The 26,758-nt window shown below is 36.8% G+C and overlaps 1 protein-coding gene across 2 annotated transcripts in view; it reads right to left on the minus strand.

The window, feature by feature from the left end:
* Nucleotides 1–26,758, minus strand: part of epha6 (eph receptor A6) — a 153,811-nt gene that overhangs the window by 72,412 nt on the left and 54,641 nt on the right. For both annotated transcript variants that reach the window (XM_025007567.2, XM_017423868.3), the window contains 2 exons: nt 4,421–4,576; nt 554–889 (listed from right to left, as the gene is read on the minus strand). In XM_025007567.2, the coding sequence (XP_024863335.1) occupies nt 554–889; nt 4,421–4,576 (492 nt within the window). The remainder of the gene's footprint in view (nt 1–553; nt 890–4,420; nt 4,577–26,758) is intronic.

Genomic DNA, 26,758 nt, shown 5'->3' on the forward strand with positions numbered 1-26,758 from the left:
GAATTTTATTAAATCTAAACAGAATAAGGCTTTTGTTAACCTTTGCCCTTTCTATGGAGTCATCCTAATGCATGTGTGAGGCATTGTTACTTTTGCTCATGGTTTCATAATTTGTTCTTTAGTGTGTTAGGTTTTTCTATTCAATCAATAAAGACAAAATAATGCTTTATGATTTATGAAAATTTATCTCAAACTGCATTCCACTCTTTAGTCTACGCAAAACTAATGGACTGATAAAGAAATTCATGTTAATAAAAAAACTGAAAGATTTTCTTAAAATTGAGTCAGTATTTGATGTGCTAATATGTGAAGCTGAATATTAAAGAAGTGATAATGTATTTTTGTTCAGACACTTGCAATAAGAAGAACTGCTACTTCTATATTCAAACATACACACAACATCACGCGACGAGCTAACGGGATATTAAGAGAGGCGTGAAAGTAGCAGGAAAAGATTTATGTAGGCAGTGTCAAGATTTTTGCTTCTATATGGAAGGCTTCACATTTTATGCATGATGTAGTGAAGGTAAAGTGGCAAAAAACAAATACTCACCACCCTGATCTGTGCTGACGGTGATGATGGCTGCCTGCCGAGGGAAGGAACTCAGGTCCGACACGCCATTCTGTGACTCGATCTCAAAGGTGTAGTTGGCGTGCGCTGAGAAGTCCATGACAGTGACGGTGGCGTTGGTCAAACCCAATGGCCGGGGGAGGAAGCGGAGCTCCTCCTCACAGAGCTGGCACTGGTTGGGCTCGGGGCCACAGCGTTTGCACAGGACGTTGTAGGTGAGGTCCCTCCGGCCCCCAGTGTCACTGGGAGGAGCCCACTCCAGCATCAGGCAGGTGTCATTCATGTTAAACATCAGATTACGAGGAGAAGATGGAGGGCCTGCCAAGGAATACAAACTGCATTAAGTGATTTTGAAAAAGGCAAAACTTCATGAACTTTCTTTTTTACTTTAAAATTAAATCAAAGTTCATCATAACTCCTTACTCCCACCTCCAGACTTTGTGCATTCACGCTGGAGTTTGGATGTTTGTGATGAAACCTTTCATTAGGTCATTTTGATAAAAAAAAAGGGAAATAAAATGCAATCAAAGGTAAACCTGCATTAACCGCAACCTGACAGAGGTAAATATATATGATCTATGATACATGTTCCCATGTATAAAACTGTTAAAAAGGCAAATATGACATACTGGTCATAAAACAATCTATGGCAAATAATACTAAGTACTTTCTAAATGTAAGATTTTAAAAATCCCTTAATTAGTCAGTTGTCAAATGTCTCAGCGTTTAGAATTTTACATTAGAATATTTATCACAGACATAATTGTTTAAATCTGTACATAATGCAACAGGTCATACACTCTTTTTAATGTGTGCTAATCCATTCTCCCCTTGAGTGTAATAGAATTTAATTTTTTTATTGCTTCACTGGGACAAAAAACTGTAGGCATGAGTAAATTTCAGAAACTTGCCTATCTACTCTATTCTAATACCATTTAGGTAATTAAGTGTTTCTGTCACCCACCTGGTAGCTCAGACCCACAACCATTAACTTCTAGACAATGATAATTCTGTCCAGTCACATCTATTTATTAAGTTATCTTTATTCAAGAGGCTTTGCATCACTGGAGTCTTTTTACTGTGGCAAAATTAAAAGGAATGTTATGAAAGAAAAAAAAACCATTCGATTCATATGAATGATGTGAAAACAAATATTTTAAAAAGGTAAGCAAGCACTGAAACCTGTTGTCATCTGACTGAAAAAGGTCCCTAAAAAAATCATTAAACCATCACATTCTATAACTTCTACTAATTACCCTCTGCAGCATTAAACAGTTCAAGTTCTTTTGCCTTCCTTACATTTTGCTTTGTTGTGGTATTTTTGTGCTCCCTGGATGTGTGCGTTTGTGTGTCAGGGTAAGCATTGTGCTGTAGCAGGCAGCCAGCTGTCAACAGGGTGGAGTTAAAAGGCCTGAGGGATTTGAACACTCCCGTCCTGCCAAGCTCACTGTCTGCCAGGACAATGGGATGTTTCCCTCTCCTCCACCAGCCCTCCCTCCCGTTCTCTCCCTACCATTGCTAAAAATCTCAGCAGACAGGAGAGCCCCTCCTACCGCTCTACCACCTCAGTCAGCGTGTCCATTCTCTCCCTTTATCTCCCTCTGCCTCTATCGGCCATTATCTCACCTCCTCTATTCTCTCCGTCGAGGAGAATCCACCCACCTACCATCCTGCAGAGCAACCCCACTGCCATCAATCAGCCCCCATTCTCCTCTGGGGAGAGATAGGTATCAGCACCCTCCATCCTTCCCCTCTTCACACTGTCTACTCCATCCAGCCCTTACACCTCCCCTCCACCTTTATCTCTCCTCCCGTGACGCCTTCTCTTTCATCCTCTCTACCTTTGTCTTACTCTCACTCTTTAATCTCCTCCATTTTTTTTCCTGTCGACTTCAACATCAAGCACATAGTTTATATACTGCCTTCCAAGCCTCTAATTAAAAAGCATTATGTGAGCAAACACAGAGCTCAACACTTGTAAACGTAAATGTGGTACAGCACTGAACTCCTTTTAGTTTGTGTGGTTGTCTAAACCCCAGAAGACTGTTCACACTCAGTTTGTTCTGGGAGCAAAAGTGGCCTCAAAAATTTAAAGTTTGCTTGTGCCAGGGAAAAAAACCAAACAGCTGTTGATAAGACATAAACAACACACTTAATTACAAGTTTCCACACTAAGCCAGGTTTGAAGTTCCCACAAGTGAGCATTGGGGTCCACTCGTTCAGATTGTCCTTAAATGCTCTCCAAAACTTAATTTAGAGTTACAACCATATATAGAGTAAACCAGCTTATATTTTAAAATTAAATTAGCATGTAATTAAATGATACCAGACTTGTAAATCGAAACCCCAGATTTTAAAAACAAACAAAAATGCAGTTAAAGTTCTGCTTCAGGACCTTTCATAAAAACCACTGGTTGATATATCCCATATAAGCGTGGCGATATAAGCACACTCTGTGCCCCAATGTTGCTTTAAAGCTGAGAGTAAAACATAAAAAAATAGGACAAATGAAACAATCAGAATGACAATAAGTTTTGCCAACAAAGATCTGTTACAAACTCAGACATTATTCTTTATTGATTTCTTAAAGAAAGAACAAAAACTAAGCTGGCAAAAAACTTTTTGGCCCAGAGACATCAATGTCTTTCAAAAACTATGGGAGCCTTTAGATCACTATGTATAGCTTGTATTTTCTTAAAGCTACTATATGTTAATATCTTTATTTTTAAAGTTCTGTTAATTTGTAGCGTTAACTTGACAAGTAAGTGTGACACAATAGAACAGCGCCTATTAAAAAGGAGGTGGCTGTGGAGCTCTTAGCTGCCTCCCACATTCGCCTGTATACGAGAGTCAAGTGAAATGAACAGAAACAGCGTAACCAGCGATAAATCCTATTTCATACTTTCGTTACTTCATGTTTGTTTACTGCCAACCACTGTACTGCATGCGTGAAAATCTGCAATAAAACAAAAACATACAAAGAGTCCACACTTGCAAACCTAATGTGGGCAAGACTGTTGCTCACCTAAAAGAGAAAGACTCAAAAAACTGTTGTAAATGGAGGTACATGAGAGTAAAAGCTCACCTGAGAAAAGCATTCAGTGAAGAATGGAAACCTTTTTGAAGGTTTTCCCAGTAAAGACCACATTTTGAAGCGTACTGTAAACTAAAAGCATCTAAACAATGACTTGGCTTTGTCTTGCCATAAAAGACAAATACACTCTTCCACCCTGGAGAGCTCTCAGACGTGGCCCCCGTCTATCTCAGTGACAGCTAAATGGCTTTTTAATTAAAGGAGAATTAGTCCGGTTAAACTGTAATTTAATGCAAATATGAAGTCGTAATGACAGTCGGTGAATCATCGATGAAGACAAGGCAGCTGAACAAAAGCCATGTAATTCATCCAGAGACTCTCTAATGTTCACTTTCACACCAGATAAGTCCCAAAGACGAGACTGGATTTATGACCACTGTGAATTCTAGAAATCCACCAGCTCTGCAGACAAAGTAATAACTTACCAAGACTGTCAGGCACACACAAGTATCAGAAGATTTATTATGAATTTACACTGAATTAATTAAAGTTTAATCATCTCACAACACAAAATGACTATTTCTATCTCTGTAATAATACTGACAGTGCTTGCTGTGAGGTTGTAAGTTCTCCTTTGTAAATCCATGGGGTTGAGCTTCATTTTTCTGTTTTCCTTTTTCATAAATAAACGCTTGCAGCAAAAGCCGTCTGTCTGTGAAGTTAGCAATATTAGTTAGGGTGTTATTCTGGCTGTAAAAGCTTATAGGATCTAGAAATACTTATCAAGCCAGATTTTTTTTAAGGGGTGGACTTACGTGTACAAGCCATAGTTGGAGGATCTTTCACAGCTCTGAAGAAGCTCTTTTCACAGCGGCAGATTGAAGCTCCTTCACCGTAGCTGAAACTGTGTGGAGGGCACTTCGAACACTTGAGGTTTCCAGCATATGCCTTGTAGAAGCCGGGGCGGCATGCTGAGGGTGACAAAGAGACCACAATTTGTATATCTGTTAGACTCATAGCTTTGATAACAAGCACAGAAAAAAAGACTAAATGTTTAAAAAAAGCACTAAACTAGTTTGATTTATGGGGCTTTCTTAATGTTAACCGAAAACAGCAGATGATTTGTTACACAAAGCCGTCTTGGAACTCATCCATGAAAATAGTTTGGAAAAGTGCAGGCCCTTCCATAAAATACCAGGGAAGTGAACCCATGAAGCATCTGTCACCATCACACGTATTCCTCAAACAATCTGATCAGCAGAGCAGTAAAATAAATCAAACTTGGGTTATGCTTTAGATTAGAGGGATGCAAAAAAAAACTAAATGATTCACCTACAGGTAGTTTGTGCTCTTGTTCTTGTAGGCCCAGATTACGTCTGTGGCCTGGGAACGATATTGATCAATGCCTAAGACATGGAGGCATAGCTCCTGTTCACCTATTAAGTATTTAATCTTTTTCAAGAATATTTCACAACTTACTAAAATTATTAAATGACTTAAACCCATATATGTGTTGTTAATCATTAGTAAATATACATATAATTCAGAAAAGGTCTGTTCATACATAGCTTAATGTTTATAATTGCTTTATAACAAAACATTGATGCAAAATTTTACCCTAATATTTCCTCTTTTGGTTTGCCTAATATCAAAGCAGGCTACGCTGACCTCTTTAGGTTTTTAAAACTTGCTTATAGCTCTCAGTAAAGCATCGTGTTCTGTTCAAATGACCTCAGCCAGAAGCACTGCTGGAAGATGTATTCATCTATTTCATACTTAGGATATATAAAGAAGCTACCAGCTACCTTGGACAGAACATATGCAATTAAAACTACACGTTTTTTGCCAAATAACACTGAAGAAATGCAGACAAAATCCAAATTTTCTAAGAAAACACAGAAGCAATAGAGCACATTTAAAGCAATTAAAATTCACTGCTTGGTTAAAACAAAAACCAAACCCTCCAATGTTTTGTTGGAGTGTGAAACTTGTTCCTCCTAAATATTCTCTGTGGGGTTAAGATCTGAGCTCTATGATGATCAATCCAAGGATAAAAATGATGCTTCGTGCACAATCTTTTACAATCCGTGTTCAGGAAAAACAATCTCGAGGTGATGTGAACGGTAACACTTTCACAAGCTGACAACTATGTTCTTTATTGTAAGTGCAATTAAAAACATGACTAAGAAGACAAATAGGGTGTGTTTTTGCCTGCTCAGTTTGCCTCAACATGTAGAAAATATCTGCAGCAGATGTAGAATTTAAGTGGCATATGTTCTAATGAGTTGAAGGATGTAATGATGCAGCAGTAAACTGTGGCTTGCATGTGGACTGAGATTGATAGCTTACAAACACACTTGTTTAGCAGATTGCATGAATCCAAAAATTGTGTTTTCCATCTGTCATATATTTATAACATATTTTCCGGTGTTTGGATAGGTTTGCCATTTCATATTGACTTTTCATTTGTGCAATCCCAGCAGCTGCTTTAACAAACTAAACAGTTTTATGACACTGCTTAATATGGCATATACAGTCTTGCATAATTTAGCTTTTAACCATTTTATTTTTAGATTTTAACAACTGTTTTGCTAAATTTAGTTTTTATCTACTGTTTTGCTGCTTTTAGCTACAATTTGCTAATTTTAACTGTTAGCCACACCTTTTCTAATTTAAGCTTAGGACTCACAGAAAATGCCATTTGTTGTTTATGTTTTTACTGTCTGACAGAAGTTTGTTTTTCCTAACCCAGGATATGTTCACTAAAAGTGTGAATCACTCACAACATAAGTCCAATAAATCCAGTCGCTTGTTTAATCAGATGAGACGGTGGCTCAGCATTAGCAAGAAATGCAAACATTTTGTGTTATTTGTCTTATTTTTGTGTGTTTGGAAAATTGAGTTCTGATTATTAAAAAAATAGCATCAGCCCCCTTTTGGGATTTTTCACGGACACTTTGATATTTCAAGGGAACATAGTACAGAAGTAAATAATAAATTTAAAGTAGTTGCTTCATTTTCACTTAATGTTCTTGTTAGCATACTCTCACAGTGATGCTGTCACTTTGTCATGACTTATTAGCGTACTTGAATGTCTCATAGTGTTATTAATAACATTTTTGCTTCAGAAACTACAAAAATACACAAGGTCTGTTGTGAAAATGATCTAAATAATAAATTCATCACTGAGCACTTGTGTAATTACAGTGATGAAGCTGAATTTGTAAACCTTGAAGAAATATAAATTTAAGAACACTATTCTTTCAAATTATTCATATTATTAAAATGAGTTAAAAACATCACTGCGTTGCTTTTATTTAACAGTTTAAAAATATGCCAAACAACAGAGACTGCACTGAAGGCGCAAAGCGATATTTGTTAGCAGAACAGCAGAAGCTTCGGCGCTCACTGGGTTCCAGCACAATGTTTGAGTTTAGATGTCAGAACTAACTATGCACAACACTTTGGTTTGCATTTACAGCTCAACAGCCACATGTGGGTTTTTACTCAGCCAGGAAGTTTGAAAAAAAAAAGCGCTCAGTTAGTTTAAAAAAGGCAGAAGAAGAGCTTAGTTAAGATATAACTTCCTGAACAACAGTTTTCAGTCAGACAACTTGTGTGTAAATATTTAAATATATCTTTATTGCAGAATGCAGTTTGAGTTTTGCATCTGCGCTCCAGTCCCATCAGTCATGATCATGTTTCTTAATGCTCCACAAAAAGAAAGGAGAGCAGCTTCAACGTCGGAGACCACAGGTGGATGTAGGGTGGAGGGAAGGGCGGAGAAGAAGGAGGCAGAGAGCAGGTAATAGCAACCACAGCAGCAGCGGTGCAGAATAAGAATGAACATTTTGCAGCTTAAACAGACCACCCAGATTGAAAGAGAGGTAGATCATGTGTGAAGCAGCAGCACAGCTTGAATTGTCTCTCTGAATTAGCTCGCAGGTGTCGCCTAATTAGTTTAAACAACTGCAGTCATTTAAACATGATGCTAGGAGTAATTGTTTTATTCCTGCTTTAATAATGGCTGGCCAAAATGTGTGTGTTAATAATAAAGTAAAGAAGCCTGTATTTATATAAAAAAGAGTTGGAAAGGCAGCACTGCAAGATTATTTTTAAAGCTTAAAAACACCTTTAGAAAGGTCTAATTGGATAAAAAATATGATTCACACAGTTTGAAAAGACATCAAACAATTCCATCCTTAGGTATAAAACCAAGAAATCAATTCTCTTTGTATAGGATAATAAAAAATAATCAACAGACAAGAAGCTTAAAATCATTTACAAGAGTTCGGACATTTGAAACTGACCGCGTCCACTTTCTATTGACAGCAGTTTCAACCTCCAAGCACTTCAAATTTATAGAGCAGATAATGCAAAAGTCTCCTGCCTTTTGAGATTTCCATTGCTGCTGCTCGTCACTAACCTTATTGATTTAACAAGGTAACACAAACTGAGCCATTTGAAAGGATTCACCTTGAGGCATTGACTGTCTTTGTGTGTGTCTCTACTGATAAATGAGGCTGAGGAGCGAACAAGGGAGGGCCTGAAACCACAGCTTGAACTGATCAAATGGGGGCAATTAGAACACAAACAGACAGAAAAGGTTAACACAAAACAACAGAAAGAAACACACATTCGTTGCACAGGCTGACATGTTTTCTTGTGTGGCAGAAATCTGTATAAAGATTGTTTGCTGAATAAAAACACTGTTTCAGCTTAAAATATAATTTGATTCAAGCCTAAGGTGATGTGGAGTGGAAAAAAAGTTTGAAATCACTTAAACAATGGTTCACTACAATGTTTTCAAACAAATACTGGCCTTCAAATCATTTCTTGAATATGGACACACACACACAAAAAGACACACATAGCTGATCTGTGTTAGTATGATAAGTGACATCCCCTGTAGCGTACCAAGGCTGCCTCCGTCATTAACCTCTGATACCAACATGTCCTTGAGCCAAAAACCGTCAGTCAACTCCCCCACCCCGGTAGACCCTGTTTTAGACTCTGTCAACCTAATGATGCCTCTGCTCGACCTTCGCTGAACTGAGGCGATTTTCGTTTTTCGAACCTCGCCGCGTCCCGCTGCAATCTGTCTGTTTGAGCTTTGTTCCAAGGCCAGAGTGGTGCTGTACAATGGCTGACCATGCGTCACCTGAGGAGGAACTCGCAGAGTGGTACTAGCCCACACACACACATGCTTGCTTGTACGCACACATACAGACCCATGCACCTGTGGAAACAGGAACAGCAGTGATAAACCGCAAGCTCAACTCAACTTGACAGACTGTTATACGTGAATGAAGTCTGAAGATCCTGACTGGAAAAAGGAAAGCCTCCGTCTGCAAATCAAACGCTGCAATTGATCCATCAGAGGTTGCAATTTTCACTTTACATACAGGCATCTTGCCATTATGCTTTAGAAAGTCATTTCCCAAACTCCTCTGTCATTTCCCCAATAAATGCAACTTCTGGTCCCCACAGAGGAGGCGGCGGGAGCAGAGCAAACAGGAATATGTTTGTGTAATCTTCTTACCATAGTTTTATCATACCAAATGTTACATAGCTTCATATTTAAGAAGGCTATCTTTTGAACAAATCACACTTAAACCCAATATACAAATATTTTGTATGAATACAGTATAAAATAGACAAAACCTACACAATAATAGGATGTTAAACATATGTTTAATGGATGAGAAAGCCATATACATTTCAAATGTGTTGATGAGTTTAAATAAAAAGAAGAAATTCACCTGTTTCTAATCTTCAGTGCACAGCATGAATTGAAATGAGAGGTTTACTCCTCCAAAACAAGACAGCAGCCTGACAGCATCAGAATTTCGATGATCAAAAAGCATGACAGTTTTACCAGCTACAGTGTAAAGGCAAAATATCTCACCGCCCTTGTTTCCACTGTTTAGAGACGTGTCAAAAAGTTTCAGTCATAAAAATCAAGAGACAAATCTGCAAATGTTGATACTGATGGTTGCAAATAAATAAATAAAATAAAATAAAAGGACAAAAATACAGCAGCTTTAAAGGATGTAAATGACCAACATTGTGCCTTGATGCAAATACTGACTTCTTTCAGGAGCCTGAACACAAGGCAATGGCAGCAGCCAGGCCATCCCAGGGTTTTGAAAGTAAATATTAGCAACAACTATTGATAAACTTTAATTAGGTCATGTGTATTTCATTAACATAACTTGGTTATATAAAACTCGTTTTTTTTAAGTTAACAGTGGTGGTGTAATTCTGAGTGTGAAACAACAGCTAAGTAAGTCAGTGAATAAATAACTAAATAAATAAAAATATTCTCTTTTTATAAACCAAGTGTTTTAAAATACAAAGATTTTATGTAACACACACAAGATTTCCATTCCTAATAGACATCACTTTAAAATAACACGACCTTACCATTAATCTTTGCTGTTACAAGGTGACAACTGATTTATTGTCTTCACATGATGAACATCCCTTGACATCTTATGGTGGCAATAAATCAGGACGTATAACATGAAGGAATATACAGTACACCTTTGAGAAAAATTAACCAGAGCTGAGCAGGATGAGAAAATTGTATTCTGACCCACTGGCCTTTGGGTCTTTGATGTAATTCTGGACCTTTAGCTCAAGGTTAATGAGAGCTGGAAGTCACCCAGAACATCGCCATGCTCGGGGCTCAGAGCAGCAGACAGGGCCCTTAGACACAGAGGCAGCAGATTGGTTGAAAGGTCTTCTACTCCATAATCACTGGACCTGAACAACACTGGCAGCCACATCTTGTATGAGGAGCAGACCTGTCTGCCTGCCTCTGACCCGTCTAACTGTGTGTCTCGACAAGCCCTCCAATCCAGTAGAGACTTGTGGGTTCTTTATTTATCCTCTTAAATAGTTCAGACGTGCCCTCTAAAGTAGCGCCTTTAAGGCAGCAAAAGGTATGGCACAACTTTTTGCCTTGTGTTGCCTTTATGAGCAATGTATTCAGCCACACAATCCAATACCAAGTTACAGACATTGCTCTTCCACTTTCTGACAATTTTTACAAAATACAAGGTCACTATCTTGGTAAAACACTTTTATTCTTTTGTAGCTGAATTTAATCAATACCACAGCTTGACTGGGTTAAAAAATATGGTTACAGCTAAAATAATAAGCAGTTATTTCATTGCATAAACAAACTTTACAAAGTCGCATTTCTTTTGAAAAAGGACCAGTTTGGTAAGGATTTTAGGTTTTTAAAAGTTTGAAAAAATTGTCTACTTTTTAGCTCCACAAGAAGGTTATGTTTTCAGCAGTGTTGGTTGGTTTGTCTGACCGTCCGTCCATTGGTCTGTTTGCAAGAATACTTAAACACTAATGAACAGATTTTTTATGATTTTTTTCAGGAAATGTTGAGGTTGTAACAACTTCTTTTTTAACTGACACATTCCTGTTGTGACTTTACTTATATGAAAGTAAATATGAAAATAATGAATGCTAAATAAATGCTAAAAAATAAGCTGAGCATTTTAAAAAACACAATTGTTACACTTAACTGTTCATAGACATTATGTAAGGCTCATTGCATAAGAAATAATGCTGCAAATAAAATGTACTCTATGCAATGCATTAAATGTCATAACCTTCCACTTGACATTTTAACAAGACAAGTGCGTACATGGCAGTCTTTGAGCTGTTTTGGTGTGTGGCAAAGGATGGTGGGTTCCTCTCCTGGTGGTCAGCGAAGAAGAACAATTCCAAGAGGAGCACAATTCTGCAGCATTTACTTGCAAATCCACATCAACAAATGTTGCAGAATAGTTCAGCTCTTGAAATCAAAGGCAGTGTGGTGAAGAGGCGAAGCAAAGGATGAGAGATCATTGCAGAGATGGTGGCGTTATAAGCGAGATGCAGTCTGAAACTTATTGAATATGCGGGGGGAAAAAATGCTCTATTTTCAGTTTCATTCCACACACATTACCATCCTTAGTGTCCCATCATTGAAAAGTATAAAACAATTCTAATCAAGGCCTTATTGCTTTTTGCCCTCTACTGACACAATGTGCATTTTGGCCACACAAACTCTATTATATCATGAAAGGGTAATCCCCTTTCTTTCTCCATGCAGGATGATTTTTCACTCCTGCAGGAAAATAAAAATACAAATCTGTTCTCTTTGCTCATGTAACTTGTATTCATGTTCATTTTCAAACAAACCAAGAGAGTGACACTGACATATACAACATACTACACTTCTGTTCTTACACTCAGTTATATTACAACTAGTGGTCATTTTTATGCACCTACTAGAAGTGCTAAAAATGTCACACATCCTCTAAAGCATTTCTATTAAAAACAAAACAAAACAAATAGCAGCACTGGCAACTCTGAAACTCAAGTTTAATAGTTTTACATATAATCAGGAAAAAAAAAACTCTTTCAAACACTCAGATTGAAAAGCCCTCTTCTCTTCTCCCATTTCATTCGTCTCATCACACTTCCAAACTCTCTTAATTAGCAGAAGCAAGGAGTCCTATCTCTGATTTGCACTTGAGGATTAGTGGGCCATTCTAACACACCTCTGCTGAAGCGATGAGTAGTTAGTGATGCTGGAGAAGCATGCTTCTTAGTGTGATAGCATCAGCAAGTTATTTATAGCCTTATCAAAACTATAGAAAATTTCTTTAAACTTTTTTCTTTCTTTATGCATTTCATCAGCACCATGGTGATAAGCACAGTCAAACATTATCATCTGTTTCCCAGATGCTAAATCTGGAGAGATGTTGAATATTCATCTTCTCACTTACACAAAAGTTAATCATCATGTATGTACGTGTGTGTGCACGATGGTCAAACACAAACGGGTGCAAACTCTCAGGTGCAGTCTCACTAAATTCTGAGGGATGCAACCAAGTGACCAGTAAGCTGTGTAGTCATGTTTTGCACAGCCAATTTCTGAAAAATCATGCTTTATTGTCATGTGCAAAGTTTGCAAAACTGTACTTTTGGCCTTTAGTTAGTTAGTATGTTGCCCACCTCCACCCACACTGTATCTGCCTCGGCAGCTGCCCCAAGTTTAGGGTTTAATTTACTGGAGTACAATTTTGAAATGAAAATAAGAAAATTTAAACTTTTTTTCCCCCAGAAATTGTTATTTATCAAATGGTATGATTTTTAAATCTGGGCATTTGCCTCAGATGTCTTTTGTTCGAGGAGAGCTCCTATGCATGTGTCAAAATGCAGCCTTGGTGCTGCTGAGATGGGTTGGAGATGCCCACGACAAAACTGAGATGAGTTTGAGATGCCTGCGACAACTATGACTATTCTGGGAACACTTTCTACACAACCTTTTTGAACATGTTCAAAACTCAAGCAACAATAATACAAAACTGCTGGGACTCAAATTTAAACGCCAGCAAACGTTTCAAGACATTTTGGAGACTCCCTCGTGAATGCCACTCACCAACAGCAAATTTTAGCACAATATCTGTAAAATTGACTGAATAAAATCAGTTGCAGATGTATGTCTAGTAAAAGTTTCATTAAGCATGTCCAGAGGTTTATGAGTTATTTTGATAACAGACAGAGGAGTTGATTCCAAAGAGTTAATTGCAAAATGTTGAACAACCCCTTGTACAACTTGCTAGTGCTCAGAATCTGTGTTGGGATCAGTCTGAGCTTTTATCAAACCTAAATTTTAGGTAACCACCTGTAAAACTGACTGAGTTATAGCTATGTTTGTGGCTTTCAAGGTCAGCTGGCTGTGGCTGCAATCTTGATTCAGAAAAACTCCACAAGTTAATCAGACGGAGATGTACACCCAATGATTACTTTCTGCAAGGTTCATTTAAATCTGACCATTTGTTCATGTGATATTTTGGTAACAGACACACACAAACCCAGACACAGGCAAAAGCTTTATTAGCAGCTTTCAGCAGTAAGTGATAATAAGCTGGACTTGAAATGCAAAATGACCGACTTTCTCCACACCTACCACAGCTGAAACATCAATCCCTCACCGTCTGTGGTTAATTTGCTCCTTTATGTGCAGACCAAAGTTTAATCTATTGAACAGATTATTATCATTATTATTTCTTTCAGTTCCATAACTGCTACTTAGTCGCACAAAGTTTGATTGTGTTTAATCAAGCAAGATGACTAGAGATTAGTTATTGAAGGTCAGATAATGAAAGTAATAAGAATGCTTATTTTTTGTCAGTTAATTATTGTTTCTGTTGACAACACTCACTGGATAATTCAGTTCATTTTTTTATCAGCTGAAATGTTTCTTTTTTAAATTTTAGACTTAAGAAAAAAATAATGGTTAAAGAAAAACATTTTGCAAAGGATGAAAAGCAAACCTGAAGTGAAAACATGCAAACGGAGGCAAGGAAGTAAGAAGCCAGGTTTCACCTTACAGTGTGCCGGATGAGTGAATCCAGGAGCAACATTTCTCACACAGTGTATCAGTGACATTATCAGACACACAGATCTTTTTATGAACTTTACAGAGGCCAGCCTCACTGATCCCTTTATAGCAGTGTTTATAGCAGCACAGACAGAGCGTTGAGCCAAATGAACTAACAGAGTAGTAAACCTCTCAAAAGGCATCGGTTAACTTAGATTGAGAGCAGAGTTTCTCTTTAAATCTTGCTTTAGAGACAAAACGAAGGCTGAACAGGGCTTAAGGTTGGACAGTAAAGACTTGTTTATACACTCTTAGCCGGACTGAGACAATACCCCGACTGGCTGCAATACAGTGCTGGCTTCTGTTAGGATATCTCCAACGTGCAGTTACAGCAGTAAATCTTTGGCACGGCTTAATGTTGGTGTATGGATGCTGCAAGTATTTACTAGAGAAATGTTACACCTGCAAAAGGGGCAACAAGCATCGCGATTTTAAAGGTGGCAGATGGTAAATGGTTCACACTTGTATGACACCTTTTTTAACTTGTGCACATGTGCAAACTTTCAGCTCATGAGGAAAGGTTCCTTTGATAATCACTGGATATTTTTGGAAAGTAAATTCAACTGCACAGGTTTTTATGAGTTAGTTCAAGCAGACAACTCTGCACAACACTGTTACTGCTGCTGCCTGCCTGCATACATACTGCCTTATTGATACTTTATACATACTTGATCATTTTTCATGCCGTCTCATCATTTACACACAATGTAAAATAAACACAAAGACAGTGGTGAGACCCGGACTTTTATATTGTATTGTTGTAACAAAATTTACCTAAAAATCAATGACTAGATGTCTGCAAGTGATGTGAATTGTCCCCAGAAGAGCTGTTCAGATTAAAGAGGCACTAAAGTTAAACTGCATGCTGCTTTTTAAATTGAACATAAACATAACCATAAATGAATGGAATAGTTAATGTTTGCCTTCAGACACTGCGAAGCTGGTGTGATATTTCTTTAAACAACGCAGACAGGTTACATCACAGATGGAATTTAACAGCAGAGTTTCAAAATAAAATTTTATTGAGCAACTATTCCTTATGATGTTACTTGTTTACTTTGATTTTTGCAACACGTCTTTGTTTTTCAGTCCTCCAGAGATACATGTGATGGCGTTTTATTCCTCAGTATCAATATCAGGTTAGTGAAAGCAGATGGCTGAAAAATGGTTTTACATACAACTATGAGATTTTTCTGTCTGCTGACAGATTTGCACCTTAGAACTTGAGGCTGCACATTCTACAGATTGCATACTTCTATCAGCACAGCAATTCATGCACTGCTTCTTAAACAGCTTGCCTGACACTCCCATATAGCTCATTATTTTCACCATTTAATTATAAAGCACATATTCCCACGTCTCTTGAAAAGTTAAGAAAGTGTGTCAATCCTTGCTTGTACAGAAGCCTAATGAGTGTATTAAAAGGTGTTAGGAAGCTAAGACAGACAATTCTTAACTTTTCACTCACTGTGTGCCTTCCACTCGCATGATTGATGCTGACGGTGGTTTTAACACGCTGTTAAATTGACAGCAAATTGTCTGTAGAAGAGGTCGCATTAGCATAAGCGCCCTTCTTGTGGAAAATAAACAACAGCAAATGTCTTTTCAAAAATAGGGGGGAAGTGAAAGAGGGAGATAACGACATGGCAGTCTTTTAGTACCATCAACTACATAATGGAGGTGGAGTGAAATTAAACTGGATCAGTCAACTTAAATGCCTCAAAAGTCTTTTTTTTTTCCATTTCTTCAGCCCTTTTTGTCCAGAAATCTTACTTTCACAGTACAGCTGGAGCAAGTAAATACGTAAGAGAACATTATGTGTATTTCTAAATTACACGTGTAACCTTAGCACATTTACAATTATTTGGACCTAAAATAATTGCATTTTTTTTGTTCCTTAAGATGAAATTCATGAATATTTCTCAAACCACTGGAAGAGTTGTTATAGAAACGTATATTTTATAAAAAAGGTATTTATGATAACAGTGATTATGTAAAAGACAGCAGTAATTGGGAATATGTCTTATAAAGCAGCTCTAGAAATGCCAACATGTTCCAGTGATAAAAAACATTTTTGTAATAAGGATACATGCAGTATGTGCACAGTTTTAAAAAAAGATTGTAAATTATTTTTTATAAAATAAAAGTGCATTATCCTGACTGAACCATCATCTGTTGGAGGTAAAAAACACTACTGAGCTAAATATTGATTGAAATGTTTAGTAATGCAGTTAATATTGAGATATAAATGATGTTTATGTTGGAATGTTTTTGGTTTCTAACACTGTTGTTTTGTTTAAAAATAAACAAAAACTTTAAGATCTTCTTTTGGCATGATCGTTCTATACCCTGTTAACTAATCTACCTGACATTGGGTTCAAGAACAAAAAGTGGAAAACCTTCATGAATAAAACATCATTACTTACCATTTTGCTCCAAGGCATCAAATGTATGATCTTACGTGCACATGTAGCTACAAAGTAGCTGTAGGAAGATATAATATCATGGCTGACACAATGCTGTACATTGAGCCTCTGTGGTCCAGCAGGCATTTATGACTTAAATAAACGTTTTTAACAGAGGACAGAAAACACTCCAAGTGCAGTCATTTGGGATGATGGAAGGGGCCTTCATGGGACTAGTGGGGAACATTTTCCAGTAATTAGGGAAGAATGAGGACAATTGGCGCACAAGCCTCTCTTGTTAATGATCTGTAGACAACACATTCTTTTTGCACATTGGTTGAACACCCCCCTCCCCCCCGGCTCCCTCTCTCACACACACACACACTTTAAAAAATGACAAATTCTGAGCCACTATGTTGCAGATCAGTTACTTTGGTAGTTAGAACAAATCAAAACCGGTTACATCAAGTGACGCGTGCAAGAGGCTGCAACTTTCCTTTTTTAACGATAATGTGTCAGTTAACTGATTAAACCATGTAAAGAAACATATTGAGGCAGAGCTGGAAGCCATTATCAACATGAAAAACATACGTGCAACATTAGAATGTCAGCTAGAACAGAGCTTGCCATCTTTACCAAACAAAACAAGAACATATGTGACATTCAGCCTTCAAAACAATCATATTTGAGGCATGAAACATAGAATTTTAATTAAATGAATACAAAGTCATAGTACACAATTTCTAAATATCTACAATGGGTTTCCATCTTTCAGCTTCTTTTTCACCATCTGGCAAAACTCTACCTAACTTGCTCCCATTAGCAAAGAAAAGAGGATTGGTCCCAACACACAAAATGGGAGTCTGTGTGCAGTAAAAATAAAAATAAATAAAACCACAATTAAATGCATTGCTGAAGTGTTAACGAGGAGAAAGAGAATGCTTTTTAAAAGAGCTGTTCTGACTCTCAATAGTCTGTTAAACAGAGACTAAATTTTACCTGTAAGTGTATATTTGTGCATGTTATAGTGATAAAAACTTGTGTGGGCATGTATGAAGTACATGTGAGTGGGGGCTCCCTGAGCTGGGATTGATGAGAAAGTTTAAATTTGATGTTTGTGTATTGTTAGGAGTTGCTCTGAGAGGCATCAGAGCCAGGCAAAACATGTTTTTTTTTTTTATTTCAGGTTGATTTTCGTTATTACAATAAAGGTTACTCTACTTTTTCAGACTTTTCACTTATTGACTTTTGTTACACAACTTATAAATGAGGATGTGACATGTAGTAGTAAACATTTTGTCCTGACAATTCTCCTTACATTAACAAAACTCTCAATGTGGCAGCATAGCATTTATTCACAGACACATGCGGTGTTGCTTATGATAATGTTGATGCTGACGTCCTTGTTCCAGTGCTGTGTGCGTCATTTTAAAAGTGTGTAGTCACAGGCCTGAATGATGGCCTGCACAAATATAGATTGAACTGTTTGTCCTTGTCATTGTGCGTTTTTTTTGTATGGCAATGTTTAATAAACAAAAACAACACCAAAAAGCTATATCAGCTCCTCTCAGCTGCTTTCTGAGTCAAATTATTGAGGATTGAATGTTTTCAGGTTCATCTGGCTGCCACATAATTAAACAGGCTTTGGCCCTTGCGCCGGCAGTCTGTTGTACTGTTTCTCCAGCTGCATATAAACCCAATTTTCCCTTAAAATATGACAAATTATGGGATAACTGAGACTCTAATGGTTGTTGATGGTTGTGTTGACTTTTGTTGGGAAAGGGCACTGCAGTTAGTCACCTTGTTGTTGAGGTAGCTTAGATTACTAGACTTTAAATATCCTTTTCTTTAACGGCACCCCGAGTTTACAGAAATAGCTTGGCTCAAGTAGCCACAATCAAGGATGATTTATATTGTCAACTCTTTCAAATGTTTCCCAGCAGCTGTATGATGAACCTAAATGTTTTCTCATTGTTTTGGTTTTAGTGCAGAATCAGGAATAATATCCCCTAACTGATATGTTTGGAATGATACTTATGAGTCTAATTCTTGTTGGCAAAAGGGAAATTTTGGGGAACTAATGAAGGTAAAATAGAAATCTTCTAGATTTTTCACGATTTCTATTGCCAAGATTGAACCCATTATGTGTATAACATACAGTATATTGCTAAAATCTTTAGGTTGTTTCTCATTTCTTTCTATTTTGCATCCAAGTAGACAGACTTTCTTGTAATTTTTTTAAGTGATGGGCAATTTTCTTCTTTTTTTCATTTTTTAAATGACTTTTAAAGTTTTTCATTTTACTTTGGGAGATTTTTTTCCCCACTTGTTTTCATTCTAGTACCTGACCATTTCCGAAGGAGTGTTTTGTTGTTGTTAAAGCACTTAACTCAGATCAGTGAATAACAACAAGCTCCTAAACTCAAGGGATGATCCAGTGTTGTGTTTACACATAGCATTTGACTTAGCAGAAAAGTACAAAACCTAACACTATTTGACTAGCATAAATTAGTTTTCAAACCAATTCCTAAAGAGCTATTAGCTGAAAACCTGACAAACAATAGATGATCAATTAAAGAATGATGCATTTCAGGTTTCGTGTCAGATAATTATTGGATTTATTGTCTATTTTTAAAGAGATTACTCATCTGCTGTAGTTTTTTTCCCCTGACACTTTCTCGTTTCTTCTCCACTTTTACATTTTTCCCAACTTTGAAAGACCTTCAGAAAGCTTGAAGAACTATTGATCAAGAGCAATTTAAAAGATTACAAGAAAGTCTGGGTTCTTGAAGAAAATGACAGAAAAATAGGGGGTAGTTGAAAACTTTTGCACAATGCTGAATAGACTCATACTTGGAATAATGTGTCCTGATGTGCGCCTTGTTCAAATCAGTTTTCGGCATTGCCGCTCTCGAGTGACTGTTGTGGGCTTGCCTTGATCTAATTTATCGTTTACGGCCGTGACAGTCCCTTTGTTATCTTTCCAGTGGCTGTCATGCTTGTGTGATAACACATAACAACCTACAACACAAGGGTTTGTTGAGTGTCATTGATTTTATGTGCTTCACTCAAAACACCCATGCAGTCCGGGAGTCAGGACCTCAGTGAGAAAATCACAGCTTTTCAGTTTTCTTCTATAAAGCTAGAAAAAAATATGATGCACGTATGATACGGAGGGAAAAAACTTCAGTAAAATCAAAGTTTCATGTGTGAAAAGGTTGTCATTTCTATCTTTTAGATGTACGTCCATCACTGTCTCCATGTCATCACCTGCAGAACAGATGATCTGCCAGTTAAGCTCTTGCAAAAAAGTATCAGAAGCTTGCCTTTAGCCATGTTTGTAGCTGCTTTGATTTGACACAGTGTGCTGGTATGTGGTGTTGGCACATTTCAACATAAATAAAATTATTTTTATATTACAGCTTCATTTCTGTCTGTGAGAACCTTTACTACACATACTGCAATTTATAAGATTAAGATGAAACTGGTGTGAAGCACAGTATGAGTTCAACATGTAGTCCAACCTTGTTTTTAAGGCAGAATAAACACATTCACTAACTTCAAACTGCTGTAATCTCTGGACATACAGTCCCAAACGCACACAGACCTTCACAGACATGAAAAAGGAGTATATTCATTTTACATTCCAATTTCCTGATCTGTAAAGAATAATAGTGTTTAATAAGGCTGACATTACACTGGGATAATCCCACTTTCTCATGCACAGACACACAACCAATTTCGTTTCCACCACCTCAGCTGTTTTCTCTGCTCTACAAAAGTCCATTTTAAGAAAAGACGACTGGGGCCTAAAACGAGGCCTCAAATATCAATTACGACTGACGGGATGAAGGAAAAATAGCTGATGGATGACACATTTTCTCAATTCCTGTGCAATTCTTTTCATTTGAGTTTAATATGTCTTCCTATTATGCAGAGATAACAGTATATGATGGAGAAAAAATAATCCTTACTGGTCTAAGGGAGAAATAACAGTTGCAAAAAGTATATGAGATTATGAATATATATGTATAACCTTCAGTCAGAACAGAAAATAAGTATTTTTGGATTGATTGTTCATAAATACATTTTATATCTAACAGAACCTTCAGTTAATATGTGTTACTGAAATAAAAAACAACAGAGTGAGAGTATTTTATTTTATTTTTTCACAAATGGATATAAGTTTGTATAAGTACAAACACATTTCTGTTATAAACTTGTATTGCCTTTTCCTTAGCAGCAACATTGTCAACCAGCCAACTAAATGACAAAATACTTTGGATACAAAATATTGAAGTTTAACCAGCAAAAAACATTTAAACTTCTGAATGTCTTTAGAATATCTGTCTCCATAAAACGAATACATTTTTAAATATAAATATTATAATAAATGCTTGAGGCCGATTTTATTAAGATCAGTTCAGAGAAGTACTAATGCAACCTCTGTGTCAAAATATAACATTTCTCTTTGTAAACAGTTATCTTAACACACTGAAGAATATGATTTCATCTGGTTTATGTATCTGTTTCGCACCAATCTGATCTACTTGAATTTTATCGAAGAAGATGGTGTGGAACTAAATGAGTTTCTAAACGTTCAGATGAATGTTCAGTTTAATTTTAAGGGTCGTCTTTTCCTCCTGTGATAGGATTAGGAAGATTCTTGGAAGTAACCAAGTTCCTGGACAACATGAAGGCAGATATCTTATTTAAAATCAAAGGCAACATTTTTCACACTGCCTCTGATCTGTTTCACATGCATATCACTTCACTGGTCACATGTCTGTTGCACAAATTTATCAAGTCTTTTTGAGCTTTGAGCATTTCCACAGCAGTTTGTGCCTGTTTGGGGGTTAACCATCTGGATGGGTCACTGGAGACCAGAATAAGTGGGAACTGAGAAGAGGGTTGGCACTAATTTTGGGAATGCTTTGATGCTCTTCAGGTAATCAGTAGGGCAGAAACTAAATTCCCTCATTGTTTAGCAACAGAGGACACATCTTTGTGGCCTCAGAGATGATATAAAACTCTTCTTTTTATGTCTTGGTTCAGTTATACAAAATAATAGGTACTGTCTTTCATGATGTCTGCTCAAGTTTGTAAAATTGGAGGCATTTGCATGGTGATGTAGGTGAAATGTAAGGGCCACGGACAATTTCAGCAAAATAATTTGGATCAAGCACTTACACCTTGCAGTCAATATTCACACGTAACTGTTAGCCTTCAAAAATACAGGTCAAAATGTATTTTTCTCTCTTTCTCCAGAACATTTCTTAACATAAATGAGTTACAGTGCAAAGGTTGCTTTTTATTTTACCCACCCGAGTTTCTTATAATCTTTTAAAAGCAGTATCAATCAATATGTTCCAAGCTTTCTGAAGCTCTAATATTTTTGTCCTGTTTTTGTACCTGATAAGGAGACCATATAACAGTGTGAATACATATTTGCTTAAAATATGAAAAAAATTAACAAATAGAAGAAAAAACAAGACAAAAAAAAATAGCAGAATCACACAGACTATATATGACTGAACTGAAAATGAGTGAAAAAAGCTGCCCGTCCAAAGAAAGAAGAAAAAACTTTGAAAGATTTTCAGAAAGCCTGAACAATCATTAATCAGTAATGCTAAAAATACAAAAACTGGCTCATTGGAAACAACATACAAAAATGAGAAATGACTTAAAATTTTGAGGTAATGAATTGCAATTTTCTCGGATACAAAATCTATGCCTGTATTTGAGCAACAACCTGAAGTCTCAAAAGGAGACAGTAATTTAAAGTGCAAGCCATTTAGATGCAATTTACATAAAAAACGGACAGCTTTAATGCACTTTACCAAAAAAATAACTGGACCTTGCAGTAGAGCAGCCTAACACCATTTCAGAATAACCCTGTAATTCCAAAACATGTAGTTTTATAAACATGGGAGGCTTTTTAGCTATGAAAAACATAGCTTTTTTTAAAAGAAGAAAAATTATTAAGTTTGCGCATTTAAGATTGACACACAAACATGAATGCTCAACTGGTCCCTCTGCCTTAAGAGAAAACAGAAACTTAGATTATCATACACAGAGAGCAGGAGGCCTCCCCGCTCGCTGCTGTTTGTCAGAGCAAATCATCGTTTGCCATTGTATTTATGCACATAGTATTGCTTATATTGAAACTTTATGAAAAAAATGTCAGTGTAGCAAATATTGCTCAACTGATACAAGTTTTATCTAATGCATATTAGCATGTCAGAGTTCTGCATTATTATCCGGCGCTGAGAAGGAAATTCACGATGGATTTCCTCCACCAAGATAAATAAATGTTGGTGTGAAATGCTGAGCCTAAATTGTTTATTGACTCACGATGCACTGAAATTCATATTTTTTTTTTCTTTTTTTGTGACTGTTTGTTGAACAAGTCAGAGAGTTTGAATGGCTGAATGGCATAAACAGAACAATGAAGAAACGTTGGGAAGGTAAAGCCCAAGATAATGGGCATTACCTGAGTTTGATCAGGCATGTAAACACAGGCATTATCTCTGCCCTATGGCTAATTTCTCACACATACCACAGAATGGTGCCGATGAATTAATCACATCTTGCTGTATTTGTTTCAGTGTTTTCCGCATCTCACTGAAGATGACTTTGGAGTGAGCGTGCAGCTTGGGCTTTTTCAAATCACACCGCTGTCCTCAGTTTGCATAATTAGTTTAGTGTTATTGCATTCGCATGGAACAGAGGGTGTAAAATGCGTTATTGCTTTTTAACCGAACACAGTGGGTAAACTAATGTGCTCTACATGATCAATAAATCATATCTGAACACATCGACTCCCTGCCAACTGGAAAATAAAGCAGTGGATGTGCTTGCATGTGAAATAAAGGTATGAATGTTGTGTGTGTTCATATACTATTGTTATAATTGTAATATGTAAAGTGCTTGTGCTTGGCATGTCTTACACCTTGTTAAATGAAATCATTACAAATTTTGTGTGTGTTCAATCATGTATACCTGAAGGGATAATGTTAACAAGCCTTAAAATGGATCAGAAAACTGTTTTACTTTAAACTCGGATATTATGAAAATAAAACATGTTAATACCAGCTCCACACCTTCTCAGCACTGGTTGCATGCTCCTCTCCTCCCACACTGTGGGTGGTAAGGTTAGTTGGTCCTCTTTGTAAAAGCTCCCTGCAGTTTGCTAATCATGTTGACCGCCAGCTACCAAATTAAATCTGTCACTGCCGCTGCTGGATGCTGTTGGTCTGAGCAATGTGGCTTCCAGTGGATAAATGGATCCACCACATGGGGCATTTCCTGTTGCAGTCTGTCCCACAGACACTGCTGCCATGTGAAGACCTTGTGAATGTGATTCAAAGTAGATTACTTTGTTTTATCTTCATATTAGGAAATATTTTTCTAACTTTCAGCTATAGATGATAATTGGTTCTGACTGAAGTTATGATGTCTCATAAGCTAAATTATAGAATAATCACAAATTCTGAAAAGCTTTTTTAATTTTATCTTTAAAATTAAAGTACAGATGTAGTTATGAACCAATTTAAAATAAATTTTTCCAAGTATTACAGATTTAGAAAACACCAATCAAGACCTCAGTTTCAGTGTGTTTAAATGGCAAGCCAATCTGGCCACAGTTTGAACTTCACCTCAAAACATTTTAAATTTTCTCCATATTTCTTTTGACCTTAAAGTGACACTTGACATTGTTAGCGTAAAGCCAGGCCAGGACTGCAATTTCTGGCCATCTTAGACCAAATCTTTGACTGTCTAAAAATAAAAAAAGAAAGAAAGAAAGAAAAAAGAAAATCTTTGGTGGTGAGCTTGAATCACTGGTCTAAGGTCATTCAGTGCATTTGGCAAAGAAAACCTATGACAAATCTCAAAGAGCATCAGAAATTTTAAAGAAAAGTCAAGCAGGTTGACTGCTGCTGCTCCCAATGTCTTTCTGTACATCCGCAGCTCAAGATCTCTATTTAGTGGCCAAATATAATTATTAGAACATCAAAATCAGCACTTAATTTCCTTTCAGTGTCAGACTGATTTCTTTGGGACGTATTTGATTCTCCTCCTAAGTCGCACAGTCTGGCATCATTTAAATCTTGCATTGTACAGCGTGGCAGTGAGACACTACAACGGCTGAAAATTGCAGTGTGAGCCAAGCTTTATGCTAAAAGCATCCTGTTGGTCTCAGGCTTTCAAAGCACATTACTTGCAATAAAACAAACAAACAAACAAAAATTAAGAGTAACATGAAACATGACTTGGCAGAATCATACATTTCATGAAATTACTAAATAATGTTACACCCTTAGATATTCCTTTCTGGTTTTCCTTTTAAAAAATCCCCACCTCTGTGTTCAGTGTGTTTGAATTAATGTTAAAGCCTGCGTAATAAAGTTCAGTGCATTCATAAAGCTCTGAGGCTATAGGTAGTCCCTCAAGCAGACATACAGCGTATCAAAATAAGCATATTGAAATCATTTAAAAGTTGTTGAATATGCAGCTTTTTTGACAAGTTCAGTGAGCCAAAAAGCTCCCTTGAGCCATCCCCTGTCGCCACAACATAAACAAAAAGAAAGGAAAAAAAAAAAAGGCATTATAGGAACTGAGAGGCTCTTTTTCAAACCATGGCATAGTTATAGAAAAAGCTCCACCTTTAACTAAAATGCAAATATACAACAACATGGTTTGGTAAAGGGATTTAATTAAGTACATATCTGTTTATTTCCCTTGCAATTAAACCCCAGTGGAGTCCTCCAGCAGTTCAAACATATTAGAAAAATGCCTGTGTCAGAAGATGATGCCGCAGCCCATTAGCCTATCCACAGGCACATGGAGGGCATGGAGAAGAATGAATATTAGATAAGATTTTATTCCTGTTTTTGTTTTTTTAAACTGCAACTGTGTGTATTTTTTTTTAAATAACCCATTCAGCTCTTAGTTCCATTGTAAACATAGTAAAACATGACGAGAGGAAACCCGGATATAAACATGTACAGAGTGTGCAAACCTTGCCTTTACCTGAAATCCACCACCCACACATATACACCTGGTGCAGAAAGATAGCAAAAAATAACAGCTCCCAGGTTATCTTCTCTCCTGTCTTCTTGCTAAAACATTACTTAATGACAGAACTGGGGAAAAGCAGATTTTAATTAGCCAGCAGAGGAAACTTCATTAAGTCTCTCCGTTGGTCTCTCCTGTCCTGCCAGGCGGGGTCTTGATGCAAAACACTCACTGTCATTAGGTAAGACTCTGCACCGATGTAAAGAAACCAGAAGTATCTTTTATTCAGCTTGATGCTGGAGATGGTCTGACACATTTTCTTGGTCAATGTAAATGTTTCCACTTTATTTCTTTTTCATGGCTTTAACTATAATTAGGAATTGCAAAGTCAGACTTTGTTTGAAGATATATTACAGTGGTTTAGGAAATACTATAATATTAATACAAACTATGTAAATGTTTAATTTAATGAACAGAATTCATCCCTCACCTCCACATGTTTAAGTTTTTTATAGTTTTAAATAACATCTACTGTATTTCAAACACCAACATTTGTACAAATATAAAATCTATTTAATTGATTGGCAGGTGTGAGTGTATGTCATTTCAGGTTTTTCCACATAATACTGTATACATATATAGATGTTTTGTAAATTCTCCACCCCAAAAAGAGAAAATCTAAATGCTCCTTTTTAATCACACATGGTTATAAAGTTCTTTTTGGATCAATTAGAAATATAAAAGTTATTAGAAAAATGAATTGAAGTTATAGACTTTGTGTTAAGAGTAAATTTCTTCAGTTTCAGATTTATTAGATAGCAAATCTCAAACAGTGAGAAATAAAAAGAAGATGATCAGAAGAAGGAGGATAAGCTCTCTGAAAGGGAAAGATTAGAAACAGCCACATCACAAAGGAAATAGGTATGAGGGTAATTTTGCTCACATATGTACTCTAAGATAAATCTGATCCCATCTACTGCTATTTTCTTTTGTGTCTCTATAGATAGTTAAAACACCTCCCACTCCTCTCAAAGGAGCACAACTACACAGACACTTTTTCTTGTACCACATCCTGCCTCTTCTTTATTCTTCTGGCAGCCATCACAGTGTATCACTTTATCCCTTCCTCAAAGCTCCCGAGAGACGAGTGTCACACAGGCAAAAAGTGAAATGAGAAATTCCCATTGCCACCTAATTGCACGACCAAATCGATCCTGTAATAGATTCCTTCTCTTTGACATCCAGTCTCACTGACAACACTATCAGACTGA

Source organism: Kryptolebias marmoratus, linkage group LG6 (assembly GCF_001649575.2).
Source record: "Kryptolebias marmoratus isolate JLee-2015 linkage group LG6, ASM164957v2, whole genome shotgun sequence".
Lineage (NCBI taxonomy): Eukaryota > Metazoa > Chordata > Actinopteri > Cyprinodontiformes > Rivulidae > Kryptolebias > Kryptolebias marmoratus.